The sequence below is a fragment of the Anthonomus grandis genome, chromosome 1, assembly GCF_022605725.1.
Source record: "Anthonomus grandis grandis chromosome 1, icAntGran1.3, whole genome shotgun sequence".
In the NCBI taxonomy this organism is placed as follows: Eukaryota; Metazoa; Arthropoda; class Insecta; order Coleoptera; family Curculionidae; genus Anthonomus; species Anthonomus grandis.
Window position 1 is genome coordinate 1916658 of NC_065546.1, and position 26100 is coordinate 1942757.

At 32.9% G+C, this 26100-nt stretch overlaps 2 protein-coding genes across 5 annotated transcripts in view; one reads left to right on the forward strand and one right to left on the reverse strand.

The window, feature by feature from the left end:
* Positions 1-26100, forward strand: part of LOC126743982 (prominin-like protein) — a 126093-nt gene that overhangs the window by 25726 nt on the left and 74267 nt on the right. For all 4 annotated transcript variants that reach the window (XM_050451291.1, XM_050451298.1, XM_050451306.1 and 1 more), the window contains 3 exons: positions 4438-4644; positions 15891-16152; positions 23417-23604. In XM_050451291.1, coding sequence (XP_050307248.1) covers positions 4438-4644; positions 15891-16152; positions 23417-23604 — 657 coding nt within the window. The remainder of the gene's footprint in view (positions 1-4437; positions 4645-15890; positions 16153-23416; positions 23605-26100) is intronic.
* LOC126744161 (uncharacterized) lies at positions 976-10238 on the reverse strand. Its single transcript, XM_050451522.1, has 3 exons — positions 10121-10238; positions 2800-3800; positions 976-2468 (listed from the first exon to the last, which is right to left on the reverse strand). The coding sequence occupies exons 2-3, from the start codon at positions 2887-2889 to the stop codon at positions 1248-1250; spliced, it is 1311 nt and encodes a 436-aa protein (XP_050307479.1). The 5' UTR covers positions 2890-3800; positions 10121-10238; the 3' UTR covers positions 976-1247.

The window sequence follows — 26100 nt, forward strand, 5'->3', positions numbered from 1 at the left end:
CTATATCGTATAGCGTTCATTGTTTTATTTCTTAACACCACTAAATCGGTGAGGCCATCGAAACATATGCCTCCCCGAACGTAAACTGAACCGCCACCAAAAAGGGTAGTGGGCGCCATCAAATTTTCATGGTATCGTTGTCCCCTTTCCCTCTACACCAAAATTCGACCATCACACATATGTAGCGGAAATCTGGACTCATTCGTAAACATACAGTTTTGAAAATTCCAATTACTGTGTTCTATTGCCCACCGATTTCTGCATGCACGATGTTCCCCCGTCAACCGTGGATGTGTGGCACGTCGTCTGGTTCTTAAATTGGACGCATGTAACCTTCTTCTAACAGTCTAATTAGAAATTACCCTCCCAGTAGAATGCCTTAAGTAGCTGTTAATTCTCTTGCAGTTACTGTTATATAGCGGTCTTGAGCATGAGTTGTAGCCAGGGTTGGGCGGCGTCGACAATGTCATGTCAACAATTCAATTGTCGACGCGTCGACTATGTCATGATGTCAACTTTATAGATGACATCATGAATGTCAACAATGTCGTCAATGTCAACAATTAGGTATCATTAAAATAAAAAAATACAAAAATGTATAATATATCATATATTATACCTATTAAAAATTAATATAAATTTAATTTAGAATTTTAGTCATCTTCCTCATCATAGTCATCATCATCAGGGTTAAGTAACTCAATATTTTGTATTGTGTTTTTAGTATTAAGGGTAAGGGTATAATAAAGATGCACTAACATTTTCGAATGGTTAAAAGATATCTCTCAATTTGAGCAGAAGATGCCGGAATTTTAAGCAAATTAAGAGCCAAGGAGCCCAAGACTGGGCACTCCATCATAGCCATTCTCCAAAATACTAACGGCTTCGTTACGTTCTTCTTGTAAAGAATTTCGAATATACCTACAAAAAAGTTTATAAGTATTTATTTTATAAAAGTTATGGATATTCATTTACCTGATCTGATATTAAAAGAATCCCATTCCTCTATTCCCTTGTTGTTGAGATGTTTAAAAAGAAAAGAATTTATTTTTCCAGTGTGAGACGAGGATAATTTTGAATTGTCATATGTTGGATGAAAAAAGTATGCTGTCAATGCATAAACGTTTATTGCCATTTCTTGTCTGCTTTTTAGTTTTTCTGCAAAAGGTTCTGGTACCTCCAATGCGAGCCAAAGATTCACAGCATCTGCCAACGAAGTATCCCCGCTCTGACAGCTATTAATAAGATTACAAATTGGATTTTGTATCAGCAAAGTCGTCCTTGAATATTAATTCAGTAACTTTCGGCTTAATTTTTTTTCTTGTAGCTGCTATAATTTTTTTCATGTAATCTAAATTTTCCAAAAAACTCTTAAACGAATTACGATATGAACACCAACGCGTCTCTACAGGAAGTTTAATTCTTCGACCTCCTTCATCTAAAATCATTTTTTCGAAGTCAGGTTGCTTGAACTCTTTAAGCACAAGAACAACATTTTCCAGCAATTTCTTGTCCAATATATCCTTTGCTAAAAGATTGCCTGTGTGACTGTTACAAGTACTGTGCCACAAACAATGTTTTAAGAGAGATCCCATTTTAACCATTGCACTAGCGTTATCAGAAACTACAGCGTACACATCAACATTATATTTTTCTTTAGCAATTTCTCTAGATTGTATAATTATCTCAGCAAGTTTCTCTGCAGTCTCTGATTCAGTCGTTAAATCCCAGGCATCAATAAAACCACTCTCTCCATCGGTCGAGTGTAACATTGTTACAACGGTCTTGGTGTTGCTAGATGAATTTTTCCAACCATTGCACAAAATGACCGAATCTGATTTAACCTCTTTGCGAGCACTATCAAGGCACTCTTTATAACATGTCTGCAATAGTGTTGTACTGAGTTTTTTACGGCCAGGTATGTGATCAACATACGCAGGACGAATTGTCCTAATGAAGTTTTTGAATAAAGGTGATTCAACTACCCTAAAGGGTAGATTACATCCAAATATAAATTTAGCCAATGCTAGATCTATTTTTTCATCTTCGTTTTCTCTTAAAACATCTATATATTTCGTTATTTTTCTTGATTGTTTGAGCTGTCTTTGTTTTCCAGATGGAGTATTAGTAGGATCTAAATTTATTGCATCGTTAACAGATAAAGTTGATGAAGATTCTATATCAGAATCAGCTAGTTTGCTTTTTTTATTAGACATTACCAGTGTCGTTAACAAATTTCTTTTTGGGGGCTTTCGAATTATCCCCAAGTCATCTTCATTTGTTTTTTTTGCAAAATTTGTATTATTTTTAGAGTTAGGGAAACTTTCTTCGGTTACATCAGGAGCCGCGACTTCTTCTGTATTATTGGTACTATGTGAATCCGTTGAACCAACTGAAACAAGCGATCCATCTTCCGACACTAAGTAAGCCTCAACTTGAATACATTGACCATTTTTTGAATGTGCGCTCTAAATAAAATAAAAAATAGTTAATTTATGTAAGTGTGCAGGAAGGAATTCTTAAATAGAATCAATTCGATATCAAAAATGCGATATTATATTATTTATGCAATATATAAAACTTTTGAATTTTGTGTGTAATTAATTTATCAAAATATATTAATATAAGAACTGTCCCATTTTAAATAAATAAAAATTCATTGGTCACTGTTCTTGATTTTAATGTTTTTGTGAATTTAATTTTGTATAATAGTCATTGTTTATTACCATAGTCATATTCTTTAAATTTTTTCCACGTAAGAATTCCACCCTGTGTATGATTATTTATTAGTAAACTTACAGTACCACTTCTTTCAGGTACAACAGGAAAATCATCATCATCTTCTAATTCTACTGTCGTTATTTCATTTTGGTTCATACCCTCAACCATATTACTACAACGACGGCGAACTTCCTTGCAAATATTTCTAAAATAATAAATAATAATATAAAAGTTCGTATTATCAAATGCTTAATCAAAAGTTGGGCATTTTGATTTACCGATTTATTAAAGTTTTTTTAAAGATTAAAATAATTAATTGGTTATAAAAATATTGGGGAAAGAATCAATTTACTATACCATTTTACAAGATGTAGAAGGAGTGGATAAAATCTATTTTTTTATGTATTTATTATTTTAATAAATATTTCTATTGTGCAATTTCTGAAAAGTTTTACAAGGAAGTAAGAGGAGGAGAGGATAAAAGAAAAAAGAAGCTATAAAATAAAAATCTTATGTAGCTTACCTCTATTATAAGATATTATGTAAAAAACCAAATTTTAAAATTTTATAGTGCACGGGAAGGATGGGAATTATAAATGTACTGTAATTACCTGTGAGCTTGTAATCTTCTAGCGCCGGTATTTTTAATAATATTATCACAGAATCTACACTTTGCTGAATATTTCCCATTTTCTTTTATCAAATCAAATTTAAGTTCTTGAAAGTTCTTGTTGCACTTTCTTCCACTCATTTTATGTCACTTAATGAAATAAATCAATTAAAATATAATTTCTCTCATCGATTTACACAGAGGAGACGGGATACAGAACCCCTTACACTTCTGAGAGGACAGGAACTAATAAAAATAAACATTAAACCTAACCTAGATCTCCATTGTCGACATTGTTGACATAGTTGACGTGTCGAGGTCGACGCCCATCATTGGTTGTAGCACGTTCTCGGCCTCCACCATGCCTGTAAGCTGTAGACCCAGTCTCTACATATCGATTCCATGCACGACTCACGACACTTTGGGACACATTTAACCGGTTAGCAACTTCTTCTTGAGTTAGGCCCTCCTGTAGACAACGTACGAACCATTATTTTTAAGAAAGTAAAGAGATTTATTGGTAACAATGAGAATAATAAAGTCTCTGCAAGCACTTTTATGTGACTAAATTGTTAGGATTTTGAAACCGAATTATTTAAAAGAGATAAGAATGTATGAAAAAAAAAAAACGACAAAAAATATTTGCTATCAACAGGATTTACTCATAGCATAAAACGCAACTTGATGAATTTAATTTTTTTAGGCAAATTTCGGTAATTTATAAAATATCCAGTTTGATTGTTGAGCAGTTTATATAACTTGTTAGTAGATATTAGAAAAATAAAAAAAAATTAAATTTGCTTGAAAAAATGTAAATCTTATATAGTCACCAACTGCACAATTTTTGAAAATCTAGTTTGAAGAAGAAAAAAATTAGAAATTTGATGTATATGTATAGAATAGGTGTAGGTTTAGTTTTAGTTCATTATGGTACAATTAGAAATTAATTAAAATTGGTATTATTTGAATACACTCTAATAAGTTATAATAGATTTATGTGTATATGTTACTATGATTGTAATGCTATTTATTGATAATAAATTTATTATTATTATTATTATTATTATTATTATTCTATTTTTTATCTTATTCTTTTGTATTTTTAGGTTCATTTACCACGAGGATCAAAAAAATCACTGAAAACCTGGACATGGCTGTTCTCGGTCTTGACATTACTGTCAACTACAGGGACTTCAATAACACTGCCCAATATTACAGCAACTCGTCGTTTAACGCCGCTGGAATGGTTGGACTCTATAACCTAACTAAGGCGTTCATTAATGTTTGCGCTCCCGAGGACATTCTTATGCCCGGTAAGTAAGAAAAAAGAAACTTTTTAATTCTCAATCAAAAAAATCAATTCCTATGTTTTTTGGCGGCATATAAAAAAAAGTGTATTTGCACAGGAGTAAACTTCTGCTTTCAGATACCTAGGAAACCCCTTATCCCCATAATGGTTAATGGTATTTATTCAATATAAGCTTTATATCAGGTTTAAAGAGTAATTCTTGTTAAAATTAAAACAGAATTCGTGTCGCAGGCAAATCACTCAGGCGCTCACCATATTACAGGAAATGACACCGTTTAATTCACGGCTAACAAAGGTCGATGTCGATATGGTAGAGTTACCAACGCACATGTTGAATTCGATGGCACTTTAAATATTTATTATTAAAATTACATTTTGGAATAAATTATTGTAAAAATACAATGAGATACCAGGTATCTGTGTGATTACGAGATTTATACTCTTATAAATATATGAAATAAAGTCGAATGTTTATTGACTGTTTCTTAGTTACAACATCAGAACCTAAAGAAGTTTATGATTTTGGATTTAAAAATCAAATAAAAAAAAAGAGCAAATAACCTTCTTCAGCAAATTTTCTCCGAACCTTCTTCAAATTTCATCATGTAAATATCTTTATATCTACCGTATATATTATACGATGTACTGAAATATTATGAGTTTAAATTGTCTGTATGCATTGCACAATTTGAACGCATATTCACATCATTAATCACTATATTGAGTTCATATACAATATCCAATGTCCGTCCAAGGGAAAAAGGCCACACAGAAGCAAAATTAAACAGCATGTTATTTTTTTAAACAAGTTTATTATTAATTATTTAATGACAATAAGTATATAATTAGGGTTACAAAATAATTATAATTATGCAAAAAAAAATAAACCAAAACAAAAACTTATGAAATAGCAAACCGAAAATAAACTAAACTAGTCCATACATACATATTGTAAGAAATAATATGTAAATATTTTGGAACACATGTACAAATTAAGATCATTGTTTATGTTTAAAATATTCTAATAAAGACGTTTGTCGATTTTTTTTGTTGAGCAAAGTATCTTGGAAATGAAAATCAAGCTTAGATAGTAAATCTAGAGCAGAAAGGTCACCCCTAGACTGCTGCTTCATATTAAAAGCCTGTTGATAGGTAGTCAATTCCTCTTCTTCCTCAACGTGTTCCTCTTCTGACTAATCGGATTATACCACTACTTCCTCTTGATTCGAAACCTCCAGAGGAAGGTCATCAATTTGCTCCAATATTAAATCATTGTCTACATTAAAAAATTCGTTGATATCATTATTGTTTATCATTCCAAAATTATCCTTGTTCCTCAACATTTGAGCTAAAAGTGACAATGGAATGTCGTCTTCATTTTCCCAGATTTCCAGGTTTTCTGCTTTATTTTCGGAACTATTAGAGTGTGTAATGCCAGACTTAATAAAGCAATTTTGAACCGTTTTCTTTGTCGCTTGGTCCCATGCAATGTTTATAAAGTAAATTGCATCTAGGACGTGTATTTTTTTGGCTAATTCTTGGGCTGATTCAGCAGTATTTATGGCTAATAAAAGTTTTTAAATAATGATTGTCCCATAAAATGTTTTAAAACTCTTAATAATGCCCTGATCTAATAGAAAGGCAGTTTGGAGGCAAAAAAATCCGGCCATTAGTTCACCGGTCATCCAAGCTTTTTTATTCCACCTATAAGTAACTGGCAATTCTTTCACATTGTCCCTCCATATTTACACAAAAAAGTATAGTCAGTCTCTCTTTTGAAAATTTACCTCCAATACATCTTTCTCGCTTCAAATGTAGAGTCCTGTTTGGCACTGCTCGGAAAAATAGCCCAGTCTCATCAGCATTATAGATATTTTTGGGAGCATAGTTCTTAATTATAGATTGTACTTTCTCCCAAAATGTCGTGACATCGGCAGAGTTCACACTTACGGGCACTTACTTCTAAAAGCAATGTTGTGCCGGGTACGAAACTTTTGCAGCCAACCTTCTGATGCACTGAAAGTTTTATACCCCAAACCATCAGCGATTTCTTTGGCTCTCGTTTTAACAATTGTACCTAAAAAGATAATAGGCACATGTAAAATATACAGTAATAATTGAAGTATGTTTCCTGATAATGGAATATTTTTGCTTCGAGCTCTAATGAACCACTCACAGCACTGTCTGTCAATATTTCTGCCCTCTTCTCTTAGGAAGCTTCTTTTTTCATTCACATTTATACTTGAGGGGAACTTACTTAATAAAACATCCTTATTTTTAATAATCAGCTGCCTGTGTTTTGCTAAGTCGCGTACGCTTAGTTAGTTTGTCTTTATTAAAAATCTCAATTACGTCAACTTTTTCTTTAAGAGTTACCACTTTACGTTTCGACGACATATCGGTTGTTACGCTAATAACGCTAGAAGATACGACAATAAGCTAAAGCCAAATGCATTAACAAAACAGTCAAAACACAAAAAGATCCCGACAAACCGGCGCCATGCGAGGAGTACCGTCGTATCGGGGAAAACCCAGGCTCTGGCGCCAATGCAACCCCCGATTGCGTGTTTAAATTTTTTCTGTGTCCGTTCAAGAGATAGTCCGGGGAATCTGTACTTTTTAACAAAAAAATTGCAACCCGCAAACGAATGACTGGATGTGGTAAAGGGGTTCATAAGAAACATAAAAAAAATAAATTCATACCTGGGGTAGTTGCGGGGTGGTTTTGCGGGGGTGAAAACTGAAAAAAAAACAGCTCGAGCATTTTTCTATTGCTATTTCCGGCGAAAGTTGACGCTCAAATAAAAAGTGCTTAATGGCAAAGTTGTAGATAATATAAAAATCTATAATTTTTGTAGAGGGCACTTTTGAACATAACCTCAAAATGTTCAAGATAAATGCAAAAATTGCGAAAATTTATTTTTTTTTCGTTTTTTATTTTTCATTTATCCAAAAATTATGCAATTTTCATAAAACTTGGTATAAATATACCCTTTAGTATCCTAAATAATCTCTGTTTTTTTCAAACTATACAATAACAATTTTTCAAGAAATTCAAGTTTTTCGAAAAAATTACTTTTTTTTTAAACGAAATTTGTCCTTTAGAGAATTGTCCTAGGAAGTTCATATGGGGCTTATTTTTTTTGTTTTTATTTCTACTTTTTAATAAAATAAAGAAAGGTTATACTTCCCATTTGAAAATAAGCCAAAAAATGCAAAAAACTGGAAAATTTTTTTTTGCAACAATGAATTTTTTATTAATTGTTAAAAATTTACTAAAAATTTTTAAAATGTCAAAAAAGTAATAACACCACTAGATTCTACGAAAAAAAAATACATAAGAAAATATATATTTCATCATGTAAAGTTCAATAGATTTTTTTATGCAGGAGACACTTCAAGCTTACCCCCCCAGTATGTATCCCGTGCCTTGACGCGTATTCTGTATATTACACTAAATCAGCCAGAGAAATCGATGTCGCTTTATAATTTTCGAAGGGTAGAATCGATTTTTCGAACTTACCAATTCCAAATCGATTTTATTCAACAAAAATTGGCTACTTTTTGATCGTAATCAGCGGTTTTTACATATTTCCATAAAAAATATTTAATAAAGTATGAAATAATTTTACAAAATTGATTAAAATTTTACAAAATTGCTGAAAATTTATTGCAGTATTTGATTTCATGAATACATTATATATTTTATTATACAAGAAAATATAATACAATATTATACAGTTTATATAATACGACGTATTGTTTTATTGATTTATTAGCCTTTTTTTTATTTACATGCTGTGAAACTTGTTCATGGTCGGACTCTCCAGTACAATCTGGTTCTTCAGCGTTTTCCGCATCTTCATAATCGCTGATATCAGAGTCTTCACATTCTTTTTCATTTTCGACGTCTAATGAGATTCTTGGAAGTTCAAACTCATTTAAAATCTCTTCCGAATCACTGCAATCTTTCTCTATTTCATCGATATTGGAGCAGTTGCCTGTATCTTGGCAATTAGTGCACAATGATGTGCACGATAGCCCATGCTTCCTACACCCACATCGATTTGTACTGCAATTACCTTTGCAGGTGCAAAAGATTTTTTTGAGTAACTCTTCGGGTATCATCGTGTCGCTTGTGTATCGAGGCATAAGAATTGTACTATTATTCACGAGTGACTCTTTCCATCCCCACATGGTTGCACTTAAGTTGTTACCAAGCCACATTTGAAGTTGATGATATACTCTGAAACAATGCTGTATAGCTGCTCCAATTGTTGGTGGTAACTTTTCTAATTTGAATGTAGATTTAGCAGTTAAGATTTCGTAACGCTGAAATCTCAAATCGTTCAAAGATGCTTTTTCTTTAGTGTAATTGTAAATATGTGCAATCATATTACAACCATTGTGAGCTATTACAGTTGGATGAGAATCAGGCTCATAAAATGGCTTTGCTAATTCAGCCAAGTTCGGAGAGTTCATGAGCGCTTCCACGGTTTTTTTTTTTGCCTTTCTCTGCGAACCCAGATGTTGAATCGCAGCCAGTAAAACAATGGATAAAAGCAATAATAGATTGGTAGTGCTGGAATTTGAAACTTTTTGATGAATAAATTGCATAATTTACTTTTCCTGCACCTACTTTCAAAAAGTAGATCGGTGCATTGTTTAAATTGAATTGATGCAATAAAACTAAAAAATCAACATATTGGCCTACAATGACGATCTGCTTGTTATATTCAGTTACTCCAGTTGCTGAATTTTTAAACATATTACTTTCAGCAATTTCAATTGAACTATTAACAATTAAGGAATCTGCATCTTCTTCAGCGACTTTAACTGAATAACCTTCAAACTTAAAAGCTTTTTCTAAGTTTTTGATCAATTCTACCTTGTTATTTTCATTTAACAAAAAAATCTCTTGCGAAAGAGTAAGTGTGTGCAGTTCAAGGTGAAATGTAGGGAAGTTCGAAAAACTTTTCCGCCTTAATCGTTCGCTTGCTTTTGTTGAACTTGCAGTCGAGTTATCAGTCTCACTTTCTGGATAACCGTCGAATATAATGCACGAATTCGTCGCATAATGATTTTGCACAAAAGATAAGTATTTTTGAATAATAATCTGTACAGTATCATTTTTTTGCCATACAACTTTTCGTAATAAAAAGCCGCCATCGATTACATGTACAACGTTTTCGGTAACCGATGTAGGTTCTGTGATGGTAAAAAGGTCAAATAGTTGCGATTTAACATTTTTCCGCATACCGTTTTCAGAAAAAAATGACAACGGATATGGCGCAAGTTCACACTTTAAGTAATTTTTCATGTCACTTTTTTTTGCTGATGTTCAAGCATATTCTTTGAAATAAAATCAAAGGATCGATTATGATGTTCTCGTTGTTTACTTTGATCGATGCCTGAACATATGTTAGTAATAAAACCCTGTTCTTTCTTGAAAATTTAACATTCTTAAAATTGTTACCTACTACGGATTCGACAGACTGCATGCCAACTTCGTACGCTCGATGGCAGTTGATCGATTCGTTACCCACAATTCCGGAAAAGATGGACATCAGGTTTTGTGTGTCTGAAAACGGATTACATTTTCTGAAAAATACCAATAACTTTTCAAGATCAGCTGCATCTCTAGTGATTCTAGACTCAGTCGCATCGACGTGCTGCTCGGATGTGCAGTAAGAGACATTGCAAAATTTCTCCATTTCGGTGCTAACTTCCACTAAACTTTGCATGGTTAACATGAATTTGGTAATGACGTTTTCAGTCATGCCACGTCCATGCGTCAGTCCACCCTGAGTTTTCATCGACCTCATTAGCACCTGCTCAATGATCATGTAAGTTCAGGATTGAAGGGTTCGAAAAATCCATTCTGCACGTCGATAATTATATAGCGACATCGACTTATATGGCTGATTTAGTGTAATATACAGAATACGCGTCGAGGCACGTGATATATACTGGGGGGTAAGCTTGAATTGTCTCCTGCATAAAACAATCTATTGAACTTTACATGATGAAATATATATTTTCTTATGTATTTTCTTTCGTAGAATCTAGTGGTGCTATTACTTATTTGACATTTTAAAAATTGTTAGTAAATTATTAACAATTATTAAAAAGTTCATTGTTGCAAAAAAAAATTTTTCAGTTTTTTGCATTTTTTGGCTTATTTTCAAATGGGAAGTATAACCTTTCTTTATTTTAATAAAAAGTAGAACTAAAAACAAAAAAAATGAGCCCCATATGAACTTCCTAGGACAATTCTCTGAAGGACAAATTTCGTTTAAAAAAAAAGTAATTTTTTTGAAAAACTTGAATTTCTTGAAAAATTGTTATTGTATAGTACTGAAAAAAATAGAGATTATTTAGGATACTAAAGGGTATATTTATACCAAGTTTTATGAAAATTGCATAATTTTTGGATAAATGAAAAATAAAAAACGAAAAAAAAAATAAATAATAAGATAATAATAAGAGTTTATTCAATATCAGTTTTGCTGCCTTAAACTCCATTTTGCAGTAATACATTTATCATGTATGAAGAATGTATACCAATAATGCATTTTAAACTTGTACTATTACTGGCAAATAAATTTATTTATTATTATTATTATTATTATTATTATTATATATACTGGGGGGTAAGCTTGAATTGTCTCCTGCATAAAACAATCTATTGAACTTTACATGATGAAATATATATTTTCTTATGTATTTTTTTTCGTAGAATCTAGTGGTGCTATTACTTATTTGACATTTTAAAAATTGTTAGTAAATTATTAACAATTATTAAAAAGTTCATTGTTGCAAAAAAAAAAAATTTCAGTCTTTTGCATTATTTGGCTTATTTTCAAATGGGAAGTATAACCTTTCTTTATTTTATTAAAAAGTAGAAATAAAAACAAAAAAAATGAGCCCCATATGAACTTCCTAGGACAATTCTCTGAAGGACAAATTTCGTTTAAAAAAAAAGTATTTTTTTTGAAAAACTTGAATTTCTTGAAAAATTGTTATTGTATAGTACTGAAAAAAATAGATATTATTTAGGATACTAAAGGGTATATTTATACCAAGTTTTATAAATATTGCATAATTTTTGGATAAATGAAAAATAAAAAACGAAAAAAAAAAAAAATTTTCGCAATTTTTGCATTTATCTTGAACATTTTGAGGTTATGTTCAAAAGTGCCCTCTACAAAAATTATAGATTTTTATATTGTCTACAACTTTGCCATTAAGCACTTTTCATTTGGGCGTCAACTTTCGCCGGAAATGGCGATAGAAAAACGCTCCAGCTGTTTTTTTCAGTTTTCACCCCCGCAAAACCACCCGGCAACTACCCCAGGTATGAATTTATTTTTTTTGTGTTTCTTATGAATCCCTTTACCATATCCAGTCATTCGTTTGCGGTTTGCAATTTTTTTTTTCATGAAATATGGTACAGATTCCCCGGACTAAGAAGGTTTAGCGGTTTTTTGGACCACTTTTAGGTGTCCGCATCCGCCCGAGAGAGTGTCCGTTAAAGCATATGGGAATTTAGTGTATTTTTAACGGGACCAAAAAAAAATTTCGGCTCAAGGGAGTTGTCCTTCATTGGAGGTGTCCGTATCGGGAGGTTTCACTGAACTACTAAATGCTAAAAAGTCGCTTCAAAATCTACTTAAAACGGACACAAATATTTTATTAATTCAGAGCAATCTTTAGGTTTTTTAATTGGGAAAAACTAGGTAGGTATGCGTCGCTAAACTGTGCCTTTGAAAATTCAGACTTATTAGGATTACCAAATATCGATTGCCTGGTATCAAATTATTTGTAAAAAAATTCACTTTTTAATAATGGTAATGAGCCACCCTGGTTCCTTTTGAAAAAAATTAGTTATAGCCGAAAATACGATTTTGCAAAAATGCTGTGAGAAACAAAAGACAGTCAATTATATTTTTCTAGGACTACTTGATGTAAAATTGACAATTTTAAACTATTCATGACACTCTAGATTGAAATATAAAAAATTAAATAATAACCACTTTCCTAAGGCACCCGGTATACATATGTCTTATACCACAACTAAGTAACCAAATATTGGTTTAAAAGATGCGTTAATAATCTATTACAAGTACCTACAATACATAAATAAACATGTGCACAATCCCGCCTTTGAACTGGAAGCTTTGTTCTCTTTAATTACATTTTTAAAAAAAGATAACAGTTTTCCAAATATATTTCATGAGTCATTCAATCACATCAGAAGTGCATCATATTTATATTTTTATTATTTCGAGATTGGTAGTTAGTTATCTGTTCTATGAAGTCTTATCTTTAATTATTTTAATAACCTTAATTCTTAAATATGTTTATATAAAGATTCTGCTGACAATGATTTAAGTGTTGCAGTATTATTAAAGATTAAACATTTTAAATTGTAAATATAATAGTTATGTTCATTGAAATATAAGCGGATTCTACGTAATATTGTTTGCTACTTATGCTGAGTGTGGCAAATTGATGTCTAGATAGTACGAGGGATGTCTTTTAAGTTTTGCATATAGAAACATAGAGGGCGTCACTAATCAAATGTCATTATTCAAACTTAACCTCAAACTTTACTTTTCTTAAATTCAAAACGTCAGTGCGATACATATAGTTTTACAGCTACAGTGAATTTTTAAAGGTAGCAAATTGCGCATACCATGGAATTAAACAGAGAATATTTTCGGGCCATCATTTTTTACAATTTTCGAAGGCAATTATCTCAACAAGAATGCTGTGCTGAGTTGATTTCTGTTTTCGGTAATGAAGCACCACATCAGTCGACAGTTTCTCGTTGGTATGCAGAATTCAAGCGTGGACGGGTTAGTCTTAGCGACGATCCAAGGTCAGGTGCACCAAAAACGGCTGTCACCCAAGAAAACATCGATGCTGTGCGTATGCTTATCACGGAAGATCGACATATCGTGAGATTGAGGCTTCATTGGCGATTTCAAAGACCTCAATTCAAAAAATTTTGCATGAAGAATTACGGGTAAGAAAATTAGTTTCCCGCTGGATACCGCATCTGTTAACTGAAGAACAGAAAGAAGCTAGGGTGATGTGGTGTCAAACAACTCTAGACCGCTTTGAGGCAGGAAACTCTAAAAATGTGTACAGCATTGTCAGTGGTGATGAATCATGGATTTACTCATATGAACCTGAAAATAAACGTCAGTCATCTGTATGGGTATTTCAAGATGAAGAAAAGCCAACAAAAGTCATTCGTTCTCGAAGTGTATCCAAAAAGATGGTTGCAACATTTGTCTCAAAAGCAGGTCATGTTGCAACAATTCCTCTGGAGAATCAACGAACTGTTACTGCCGATTGGTACATTACCATTTGTTTGCCGAAAGTCATCGCTGAGCTTCGAAAAGCGAACCCACAACGACGAATCATCCTCCACCAAGACAATGCAAGTTCGCACACAGCCCCGAGAACTATTGAATTTTTAACTTATCAAAATGTCGAATGATTGGATCATCCTCCGTACAGTCCCGACCTAAGTCCCAACGATTTCTATACTTTTCCAAAAATCAAGAATGAACTGCGTGGTCAGAGGTTTCAGACGCCAGAGGAAGCAGTTAACGCCTTTAAAAATGCAATTTTGACAGTACCCACAAACGAGTGGAATAACAGCTTTGACAATTGGTTTGAGCGCATGCAAAAGTGCATTAAATTTCGTGGAGAATACTTTGAAAAACAATAAAGTCGTTAAAAGTTATTTTTTGTTTTATTCCAGCTGCATATGCAAAACTTAAAAGACAACCCTCGTAATATTGTTTGCTACTTATGCTGAGTGTGGCAAATTGATGTCTAGATAGTAACAGATATTGAATTATGATATTTAAAAAGACTAAAAAGATTTTAATGTAATTGGAAAAATTATGTTTAGTGTAAGTAACTATACAAACTCTTTGAGAAAAACAATAATTAAAAAGTAAAATAAATAACAATTCTTGTAAGAATTAAATTTTTTAATTGTACCTCCACTTTCTAGGAGTAATTAAAAATTAAATTCCGGCCACACTGAAGTGTTTTTTTTTCATACCTTTGAGATATTTTAATTAACTTATATGTTTTAAATTTAATCATTTTCACTTTAATTCCAGATATTTGAAGCTTCTTCATCCAGTACGTCAATTTTATATGTTCCATCGGATATTTGTAGTCATATATTTAATTCTTTTATCTTCAAGATATTCAGATCAAAAGTACGAAATTTGGGTCAGAACTACAAAGTTATACAAAAAATATATTTCCTTGCCTTGGCCAATAACTCGCCCACTTGTATGTAATTTTTATTACCACGTATTATGTTCTATGCTAAAAAAGAAGCTTTCCCGCATATTTTCTTATTACCTGGCATCCTGCCAAAACAGCTGCGTTATGTCTCTGCAGCCTTGTTTACAAAAATCAGTTCAGTTGAACAAATAGGTCGTTAGTAAAATGCGAAGTGTTTGGAATATCCTTCACGTTTTAGTGGGTTATTGATTTTTATTTTATTAATAATATGTGCTCATTCCAACTTTTGAAGTAATTTTACGGGATAGGAAAGCGAATATTTAAAAAACATTTTTGTTTATTCAGTGAACAGTTATTTATTATATATTTATTGCGAAGAAACAAGACGAATATTATCTTACCCTTTTCATTTCTTATTGTCGCATGACGATCAAAAAGCTAAAAAATATTTGAGGTGAAGAAATTGACTTTCGCAATAAATTAGAAAGTGGTCAGATACATTTGGGTCTCTAATTTCTACCATTGTCCTTATTATAAAAAATCAGATCGATTATAGTAGAGCTTTTTTTGCATTGACTTGGGTTGGTTCAGTAATTAGCTGAGAAAAATTAAATTAATATGTGCAGCACTTAACAGATTGGATTGATGATTGTTTATATTCATATTAAAATCACCAAAACACAATTTATCGTTCCAGGAATAGAGATCTAATAAAATATCTTCTATCTTATATGTTAAAAGTTGCTGTGCATTACCCTGTGGGGGCCTAATAAATATTACGCACTACTAAAAACGTTTAATCAGGCAGAGAAATTTTCACCGAAATATGCTTCATAAATGTTTACATTTGTGAATATTATAACATAAAAATACAAACATACAATTTTCTAAGGTTTTTTCAAATTTTTTTTGTGACCTAATGGTGAATTCGCCACATATTAATTTAATATTTCTGTAAAAAAATTTCAGGAATTATATCTATCGACAAGAACGACATCAAGTTTAACAATCCAGAGCCAAGAGACGTGATCAGCTACTATAGTCAACTAGTAGCGTTGGTGATTCTTCTATTACTGTGTGTGGTGCTATTTCCGATATGCGGAGTCTTTTTCTGCTGTTGCCGCTGCTGCGGTAACTGTGGTGCTAGAGCTAAACCATCTGACAAGAAAAAGGACACTTGCAAAAAAGTCTTTTATGCCACTTTGTTGATCATGTGTGGAACTGGTTTACTGTAAGTATACTTAACAGTTTTTTTATGTAATAGTAAAAATATTCCATGTTTTTTATTGACTTAAAAATATAAACCTAGTTCTACGGATGCTAATTTATTTATTACTGCCAGGCATTAAACGTTATTATTTACTTTTTAGGGGGCTTGGTTATATGTTTTGATGTCATTTATTTTCCTGAAAAAAAAATTCATAAAACAAACTGAGATTTTCCTTATTTCCAATATGACTTGAAAAATTGCCTGACATCATGTTTTTTTTTCATGCAGTTAATGTCATTTTTTCATTAAGCCATATACAGGGTGTCCGTTGATCATGTTACAAACTTCTAGGGCAGATAGAAAACGTCAAAAGAAATACAAAAGTTCATATAAACGTGGGTCCGGAAAAGCTTCCTCAGGGAGCTAGAGCTCTTTGAAAATAACATTTAAAAACTAGTTTTGTTTTAATAGCTCCGGAACTACTTTAGCTACCCCAACCAATTTTGGGAGGTAAATCATGTTTTAAATAGATTAAATCTACTACTCTTAAAGTATAGTTCTTTAGAAGCAAAACTATGCAAGTTTCTAGTGAGGGTAAAGTCAATTGGATAGTTTATATTCATAACTGTAACTTGAAATAATCTAATTAAATTTGTAAGTAAAAAGCTTCTTTGTCAGGGTGTACTACAGACTACCCCACTGTAAGTGAATTAACAGAACGTTAGCTCAAATACCAAGAAGTTAAAGTTTGCATTTACTAGATTGCTCATACTTTTGATGTGCAAATTTCAGTTTAAAAGATCTACTAAGTCATACGACGTCTGCGCTAATAATATAGGGTACTCCAACCGAAAATGTTGCATTCTTATTTGTTATTGACTTTTTTGGTATATTTTCGGAAACAATGGTACCAGCAAGAACAATTAGATCACCCAGACATTACAGTTATCGTATATCATGAAAAAACTTTTTCTTTAATTTCAGGTTGTTAGGTTACTTATGTAATTCTAATAATTATTGAACAATGATTTATTTAATTCACGGAAGAAATAGCAAAGCTGTCAAAATCAAAATTGGAGCATTGCAAGATCTACTGCCTTGCTGTTTAATGCGTTACATCTAGACAAAAATATTAACCATAAGTATGTGGCTAAATGTGAAAATGTGAAGAAACTGGATCTTTGTCTAATATTCACCGTAATCGCATCGATAAAATCGACTAATTAGAGATGAAGCAAGAGAAGACCCAAAGCTCGTGGACAGATTATTTCTTCAGGATTTACATGTTCAAGAGTTCAATAAATTTTAAAAGACCCTACAATGTAAAACTTGTCTATGAGTTTCATGAAGACGATTTTGATAAAAAGTTTGCTTTGCGAAAGACATAATGAGAATGATGGTGCCGTAATTAGACATAACTGTCTTCATATATTGAAGTGACTTGAATCCACACTTACTCGCAATATCCTATATATATATAATACATCATCATACAATCAATATCTATATATATACAGTGGTGGCCAATAAAATAAGAGTGTCTGGTTTTATTTGAATATTTCTAATAATACAGGGTCTTCCGTTAATCATGTTACAAATTCTAGTGCAGATAGAAAACGTCAAAAGAAAAACAAAAGTTCATATTAACATGGGTCCGGAAAAGCTTCCTCAGGGAGCTAGAGCTCTTTGAAAATAACCTTTAAAAACTAGTTTTTTTTTAATAGCTCCGGAACTACTTTAGCTGCCCCAACCAATTTTGGGAGGTAAATTATTGTTAGTACGTTTATTCTTTTGAACCTACTAAATAAAAAAAATATTTACCAGGGGCTTCAGAATCAGGGGGTTATTTGGTAAATTTAGGCCCATTTCTTTAAGACTTTAATTTCTACCCGTTTGGGCATTAGATGATGATGTTCCTATGCTTTTTACATAAAAAAGTTACTCTTAGTAAAAGTCGGTAAATATCACCGTTTTTGTGGAAATTGACCAAAACCAAACTAAGATACAGCACCTGAATTAATTATTTTAATAATAATAATAATAATAATGCTAATTCATTGCCACTGTCAGTATTTTTTACATGATATTAATTCCCTTTTTATTACGGTTAAGTAATGGAAGATTACACTTTTGCTGAATACGCCGATATGCTTTTAATTTATGGGGAAGTTCGATGTAATGGTAGAGCTGCTTCTCGACTATATGAAGAGCGGTTTCCCGAAAGGCGAATCCCAGCTCACACACTTTTTGAAAGGGTCAATCAACGGCTCAGGGAGACTGGCTCCGTTAAAATAAAACGCCAAGATAATGGCGCGCAAAGGAACATCCGAATCCCGGATTTTGAGGAAGAAGTGCTTCAGCGATTTGAAGATAACCCATCAGTAATTACTCGAGTAGCTAATGCGATGCATGTAAATCATGTTAGGGTATGGAACGTTGTTAATGAACAGCTTCTTCGGCCCTACCACCTGCAAAAGGTGCAATCATTAGGACCCTATGATTTTATGCCCCGCGTGAATTTTTGCCAGTGGTTTCTTGACCGGTGTACAGAAGAACCTCAATTTCCAAAATATGTCCTTTTTACTGACGAGGCTTTTTTTACAAAAGAAGGCATTTTTAATTCTAAGAATAATCATGTGTGGAGTGAGGAAAACCCTTATGGTATTCATTTTAGGAGCTATCAACATAAGTTTTCGGTCAATATGTGGGCCGGCATTGTTGGAGAACGCTTAATTGGTCCAATTATGTTGCCTCCTCGTTTAACGGGAAATATTTATTTAAATTTTTTAAGAAATGTACTGCCAGAACTATTAGATGATCTGCCCCTAAATATACGACAGGCTACAACACGATGGAGCGCCAGCTCATTTTTTACTTATTGTCCGCGAGTTTATAAATGAAAATTTTGGAAGGCGCTGGATTGGCCGCGGAGGCCCTGTCACCTGGCCAGCGCGCTCACCAGATTTGACACCCTTAGATTTTTTTCTTTGGGGGCATATGAAAAGTCTCGTATATGAAACTCCAGTCGAGTCAGAAGAAGACCTGGTAGCCAGAATTTCCGCAGCTGCTGAAGTAATCCAAACCACGCCTGATATTTTTAACCACGTCAACCTTAATATGGTGTGTAGATACAATAAATGTATCGATCGTGGCGGCCGGCATTTTGAGCAATTAATATTTTAAGTTTATTTTTGTAATACCAATCTTTAATAAAATTTGTTTACGTTTCTAAAATTGTTAATTTGTTGGTTTTTTATTAGACTTAAAATCATTTACACATTTTATGCCTCAAGGTAATTAAAGTGACAGTTAATTAATTTGAGTACCAATTTAATAAAGTGGCTACCTTAACTTTTTTTAAACATTTATTTTTTATTTACGCCAGATTTTTTTTTTAATTCTTTATTAATAATTATAGGTAATTCATTTTTGTATCTCATAACTTGCTTTTCGCCAATTTCCACAAAAACGGTAATATTTACCATTTACCGACTTTTACTAAGAGCACCTTTTTTATGTAAAAAGCATAGGAACATCATAATCTAATGCCCAAACGGGCAGAAATTAAAGTCTTAAAGAAATGGGCCTAAATTTACCAAATACCCCCCTGATTCTAAAGCCCCTGATAATTTTTTTTTATTTAGTAGGTTCAAAAGAATAAACGTACTAACAATAATCTACCTCCCAAAATTGGTTGCGGTAGCTAAAGTAGTTCCGGAGCTATTAAAAAAAAACTAGTTTTTAAAGGTCATTTTCAAAGAGCTCTAGCTCCCTGAGGAAGCTTTTCCAGACCCATGTTTATATGAACTTTTGTTTTTCTTTTGACGTTTTCTCTCTGCCCTAGAAGTTTGTAACATGATCAACGGAACATCCTGTACAGTGTGGTGACTTTAACTGGAATAAATTTCGTTAAAACTAATCAAAATTTATCGCGCAAAATTCCTGAGACCCGTCGATTTTTGTGTATCGTTGTATTTTTTCACCTACAGGGGCGGTCCAAATTAACCCAAACTTTTTTTTTAAATGGAAAGCCACTTTTTTTAAACTCTCATTGAAAAGAGTCCTTTTTCCTGATTAAATTGCCCTATTTACTTTTGTGATTATCTAAAGGAGAAATAGGAAAAAAAAAATAAAAACCATTAAATTATTAAAAGTCTCGAAATATTTTGTGTTGGTAAATTTTTGGCGTCTTTGTTTATTTTATTGGTATCGAGGCATTTCCTGACATTGTTGTAGAGTCACTGTTAAAGTGAATTTCAACCAGTTGTTAAATAAGTTAACTTATATTGAAAAAATGCCTGATTTATCCGAATCCCACAAGATTGAAATCTTAATAATGATTGGTTATGGGGACAGAAGTCGTACTCAGCTAGAGGTTGTCCACTTATTCAGGCAGAAATATCCAGATTTGCTACCTATCAACCAAGGTACGGTTAGTAAAATCGAAAGCAGATTTTGAGAAGTTGGGCACGTGAGGGATGTTTCAAGACAAAGGTCTTCTAAAATCGATGAAAACACCCAATTAAATGTATTGTTAGCGATGGGAGAAAATTCGGTAACTGCAGCCAGAAGAGTAGCTCGCGAAAACTCTATTCATCATAAATCTGTGCTAAAAATTTTAAAAAGTGCAAACAAACGACCTTATAAAATGCAACCTGTTCAAGAGTTATTGGAAGACGATCCAGATCGCAGAGTTCAGTTGTGTGAATTAATGATGAACGCCATTGACGAAAATCGCATATCTTCGGAGTGGATCCTTTTTTCTAGTGAGGCTATATTCACCCTAAATGGCCATGTTAATAAGCAGAACTGTCGCTACTGGTCTGACGAGAACCCACACTGGGTGAGGGAAACTAATACACAATATCCCCAGAAAACTAATGTTTGGGCTGGCATAATTGGCAGGCAAGTTATAGGGCCCATATTCTTCAATGATACTTTAACTGGGGAAAGATATCTAGAATTTCTTGAACATGAACTAGTTCCAGCCTTACGTGCCTTATATACCAATACTACTGATTGCATGTCTTTGCAGAACGATTTGAGGTGTGTAAGTCTGTGGTGTGATGAAAACAGGTTAAATCTAAATGTGTCTAAGTGTAAGGTGGTGTCCTTTTTTAGAAGGAAAAATGTAATCGAATTCGATTACACCCTTTCCACAAAACTTACTCGATGTTCATCAATCAGTGATTTGGGTGTGGTGTTTGATAATAAGCTTACCATTGTGAACCAGATAGATAATATATCAAACAGTGCTAGTAGAGTCTTTGGATTTATTGTGCGAAACTGTCGGGGTTTCAGTAACATAGAAGCCTTAAAAAACTTATATTTTGCTCTTTTACGTTCTAAATTGGAATATGCTTCTATAGTGTGGAACCCTTACTACCAGGTTCATAAATATTCTATCGAAAAAATACAGAGAAAATTTTTAAAGTATCTTTGCTTTAAGGCTGACGGATTTTATCCTCCTCAGGGAATCTCTTACGAAACTCTCCTAACTCGCTTTTCCGTGGAACCTCTTGAAATTAGAAGAAATAGATCGTCGGTCTTGTTGGTGCATAGGATATTGTATGGGAAAGTTGATTGTCCTGAGCTACTAGAGAATCTAAATTTTTCTGTGCCGCGTCTCAACTCAAGAAACACAAACTTATTTTATTGCCCAGGGGCCAGGACAAATGTAATGTTAAGTTCACCCTTATACGTAATGTCAGACAATTCAAACAAAATAACGCCATTCTGTGATCTATTTGTTTGCTCACGTAATAATTTAATTAAAGTTTTTACAGAGTTGTTTACTACTTCTTAATGAACTTATATTCGCGACTTGGTATTCTAAAGTTTACGTATCGCATTTGTTATGGTACTCTATTTAGTATGCTTAGCTGATTTATATTTCGGGTTGAACTGATATTTTTGTTTTTTTTTCTCTTTCCTCTCTCTCTGAAATTCTTGTTTTTTTTTTCTTTTTTTCTCTTAAAATAATTTTTTAGGTACTTATAAGCTATTTAGACTTAGTTTATCTTTATATTTTGAACATTTATAGTGACATATATATAGGTATGTAATTTATATTGCCCATTAAATGGATATACTGTTGGGCTGTACTGCTTTAAATAAAAATAAAATAAATAAATAAAATATTTCCGAGTCAGTTCGATCCAGATTTGTATGATGAAAGAATCTGGATGCAACAAGATGGTGCTCTCCCACATTATGCCCGTAATGTACGCCAGTATTTAGATGACAATTTTCCAAACAGATGGATTGGTAGAAGGGGTGCAATCGAGTGGCCGGCACGTTCTCCCGATCTCACCCCACTTGATTTTTTTCTGTGGGGGCATTTGAAAAGTCAAATTTATATGAGCAAACCAGGAAACCTAGATGAACTCAAAGAACATATTAGGCAAGAAATTCGACAAATATCTCCAGAAGTGTTAGAAAATATCAGAAACTTATTTTATTATCGTCTTGGGCTTTGCCAACAAGTAAATGGTGCTCATTTTGAGCATCTTATACATTAAACGCAACTTTTAATAATTTAATGTTTTTTTTTTTGTATTTCTCCTTTAGATAATCACAAAAGTAAATAGGGCAATTTAATCAAGACAAAGGGCTCTTTTCAATGAGAGTTTAAAAAAAGTGGCTTTCCATTTGAAAAAAAAAAGTTGGGGTTAATTTGGACCCCCCTGTAGGTGAAAAAATACAAAAACTATCTTGAAATGTGAAAAAAAATAAACAAAAATCGACGGGTCTCAGGAATTTTGCGAGATAAATTTTGATTAGTTTTAACTGAATTTATTCCAAAGTCACCACACTGTATAATACCATCGTACCAATAGTGTGAGATTGTAATTTCTAAATTGATTTTTGATATAAGTGACGTAATACCCAATAAAATAGGTAACTCATTGAATACTGTTCATATTATAGAGACTTAATAGTTATAGTTAATTAATGGACGATAATTTTCTTCAAATTTTACTTATAAATATGATTGTAAAACTTTTCGTAACAAGACAACTTTACCTCTAATAAATCAGCAGGGTATACATTGAGTCGTTAAAATGTTTTTGCTGAGTATGCATAAAAATTGAAACTTCTTCAAATAGTTAGATATATATTTCATAATTATATAAAGAAACCTATTTAATTAATTAGTCAAAGAGCATTACTAAATGTATAATTTTTTTTAATGAAATGTGAGCAACTACTAACATTTATGTAGAAATACTGTAAAACATTTATAATATTAAGTTAGTAACACCTAGTTTTTTTTAAATTTTAGATTCTGTATAGTCTGTGCCTTTGGCAGCAACCAGCAAATCTACGATGGTCTCGGCGAATTTCCTTCAAGCATGCGCGTTGGCCTCAAAGATACCAACACATTTATGGACACTACCAATGCAGAAATTACCCACCTTTTACACGACAACTATCAAGATTTTTATCAAAAATTCATTCAAGTTATGGATAGTAAGTTTAATTTAATGTTAATCCTTACAGATACTTGAGTTTGGAGTTTATATTTATTTTACGCCGATAAAGTTGGGTCAAAAGGTACGGAAAATTATTTTAAAAAATATTTGAAAGGGTTAAGGAAGGGATTTAGGGAGTACACAATTGTGTGTCTAGGGAGCTAACATTAGAAAAGCACAATTGTGAAACAAAATTTATTATTTTGTATGGAATGAAATAAAACAGTTTTTATCTTTGGTTAAACGAAGAAAAACATTACATTTTAGGCAACGCATTCTGGACCGACTTTGGCACCCTTCTAACCTGCATTTAACTGGGTTCTTCATTTTTTGGCTAGTGTTCAAAACAATCAAAGCGTTTGTCTGCACAGGGCAAACTGGAAGGCATTCTTCTCTTTTTTTATTTCATTTTCTTCGACGCTAGTCTCTTCCTCTATATTTTCTTGGCATTCTGTTTTCTCCAATACACGCTTCTTAGTACCGGCAATCAGATATTCCCCAAGATTAAGTCTAAATTCCAAAAGATCCATAATATCTTTGCTTCGAAGGTTTTGACTATAACAATCCCTTCGATACTCCATCCAGCTGTTGGATGTAGGATGGCCTTAAGAGTCCATTTCCGGGTTCGAAAGAAAGATCGATAGTATTCCATCATTTGGTCGCAATCATCTACACCACCCATGTTTTCGTTGTATGATTTAACAACAGCTGGGCATGCTATGCCTGCACGTTTTTTTCTGTTTCATTCTATCTTTGCATCTCAGTTTCCGGCTGTCTTCCAAAAGCTGTGGATATCATTAAAACAGATTTAATATCTTTCCACTTTGTAATGTAAAGCTTATTATCGGTTCTAACAACTTCTTCTGACTCTCCCCTATTCATTAAACTGTCTTTTTTAAAATCAAACCCTTTCACTCTGTTGGACATCTATATTCAATCTCGTCAATTTGTTCATCAAAGCAATAGTTGAAAAGTATCTGTCAAAATACAGGTAACTATTTTGAGGTAATGTTTCTGCTAGACGCAATATTATTCAGGGTCGCAAGCCTAAATCCCTATCTTTTAGTGGGGTAGTATTGCCCTGGTAAATTTCAAAATCAGTCCGTCGGATGTCGTAAGAACGAAATTTTTCATTGGTTTTGATTTATTTTTAACAAATTGTCGAACTGGACATCTTCCCAAAAAAGGAATCATTTGTTCGTCAATAGAAAAAACTGTCTTTTCTTTTCTTTCAATGGCTATCTATTGCGAACCAAATCAATTACCGGCTGTAGTCTCCACAATCTATTCTTTTTTTGTTCCTCTTCTGATACGCTAAGATTGTCAACGACATGTAAATTTACACGTATCATGTAAAACCTTTGTCGGGCATGACCCCATCAATTAATGGGAACTTATATTTTCCATTCCAATACATACAGTATCGGACAAAATTAGAGAGACTCGACTACTTCTTTTATGTAAGATAAAAATGATTAATTTTTTTTTGTGCTGAAGGATGTTATGTTTTGAAGTAGTTTAAAAAGGCACTAAAATAAATTTAAAAAAAAAAACATTTCTCAAGATTTATTAGGAAAAATAAAAAAATGCAAAAAATTCTGTGCGACAAAATTAGAGAGACTTATCCTTAAAGTACATTTGTACCCTACACTAATCAAACTAACCTAATACTTTGTCCAGTACCCTTTATTCTGGATAACTTTTTCACATCTATTCGGCATCGATCCCATGAGATTCGAAATTACAGCCGGATCCATTGATTTCCAGGCATTCTCGATTTCTTCAAATAATTGAGCACGATTCCCGATGTTTTTAGTGCGAATCTTTTTCTCTATAATCTCCCAAAGATTTTCAATTGGGTTCAAGTCCGGCGATTGCGGTGGCTATTTTAAAACTTGAATTTTGTTAGCCAAAAACCATTCCTTCACAAGTTTGCCCGTATGTTTGGGGTCGTTATCGTGTTGGAACGTGAATCTTAGCGGCATTTCCCATTCGGCGTAAGGCAACATTACATCTTCCAGTATAGTCCGATACATAAATCTATCCATAGTGCCCTCAATTTTGTGGATAGGACCCATTCCATAACCCGAAAAACAACCCCAAACTATTAAATTGCCACCTCCGTGCTTCACAGTACCAGTAACATATTTTGGATCAAGCCTTTTGTTTGCTGGGCGATGTACGAACTGCGCTCCATCACTTCCAAAAATATTATATTTAGACTCGTCACTAAACAAAACCTTATTCTAGTCCTTAGCTGTCCAGTAACGGTGACGTGTTGCAAATAACATTCTAGCAGCTACATTTTTTTTTGATAGATGGGGTTTTTTTTGCTGGTCTCCTTCCAGGAAGCCCCGCCTCCACTAATCGCCGCTGCACAGTCCTGGATGAAACCCCAGGCGCCTCCAATTCAGCCAAAATCTGTGTTGAAGATAGACGCGGATTATTCTGACTTAGTCGTTTAATTCTCCTGTCCAGCAGTACTGAGGTTTTT

What these genes read in the sequence shown, in the direction of transcription:
- LOC126744161 (XM_050451522.1), bottom strand. Translation starts at nt 2,889, where the DNA reads ATGGTTGAGGGTATGAACCAAAATGAAATAACGACAGTAGAATTAGAA. An exon ending in TACCTGAAAGAAGTGGTACT is followed by an intron (nt 2,469 to 2,799) that starts GTAAGTTTACTA and finishes TATTTTATTTAG; the next exon opens with AGCGCACATTCAAAAAATGG.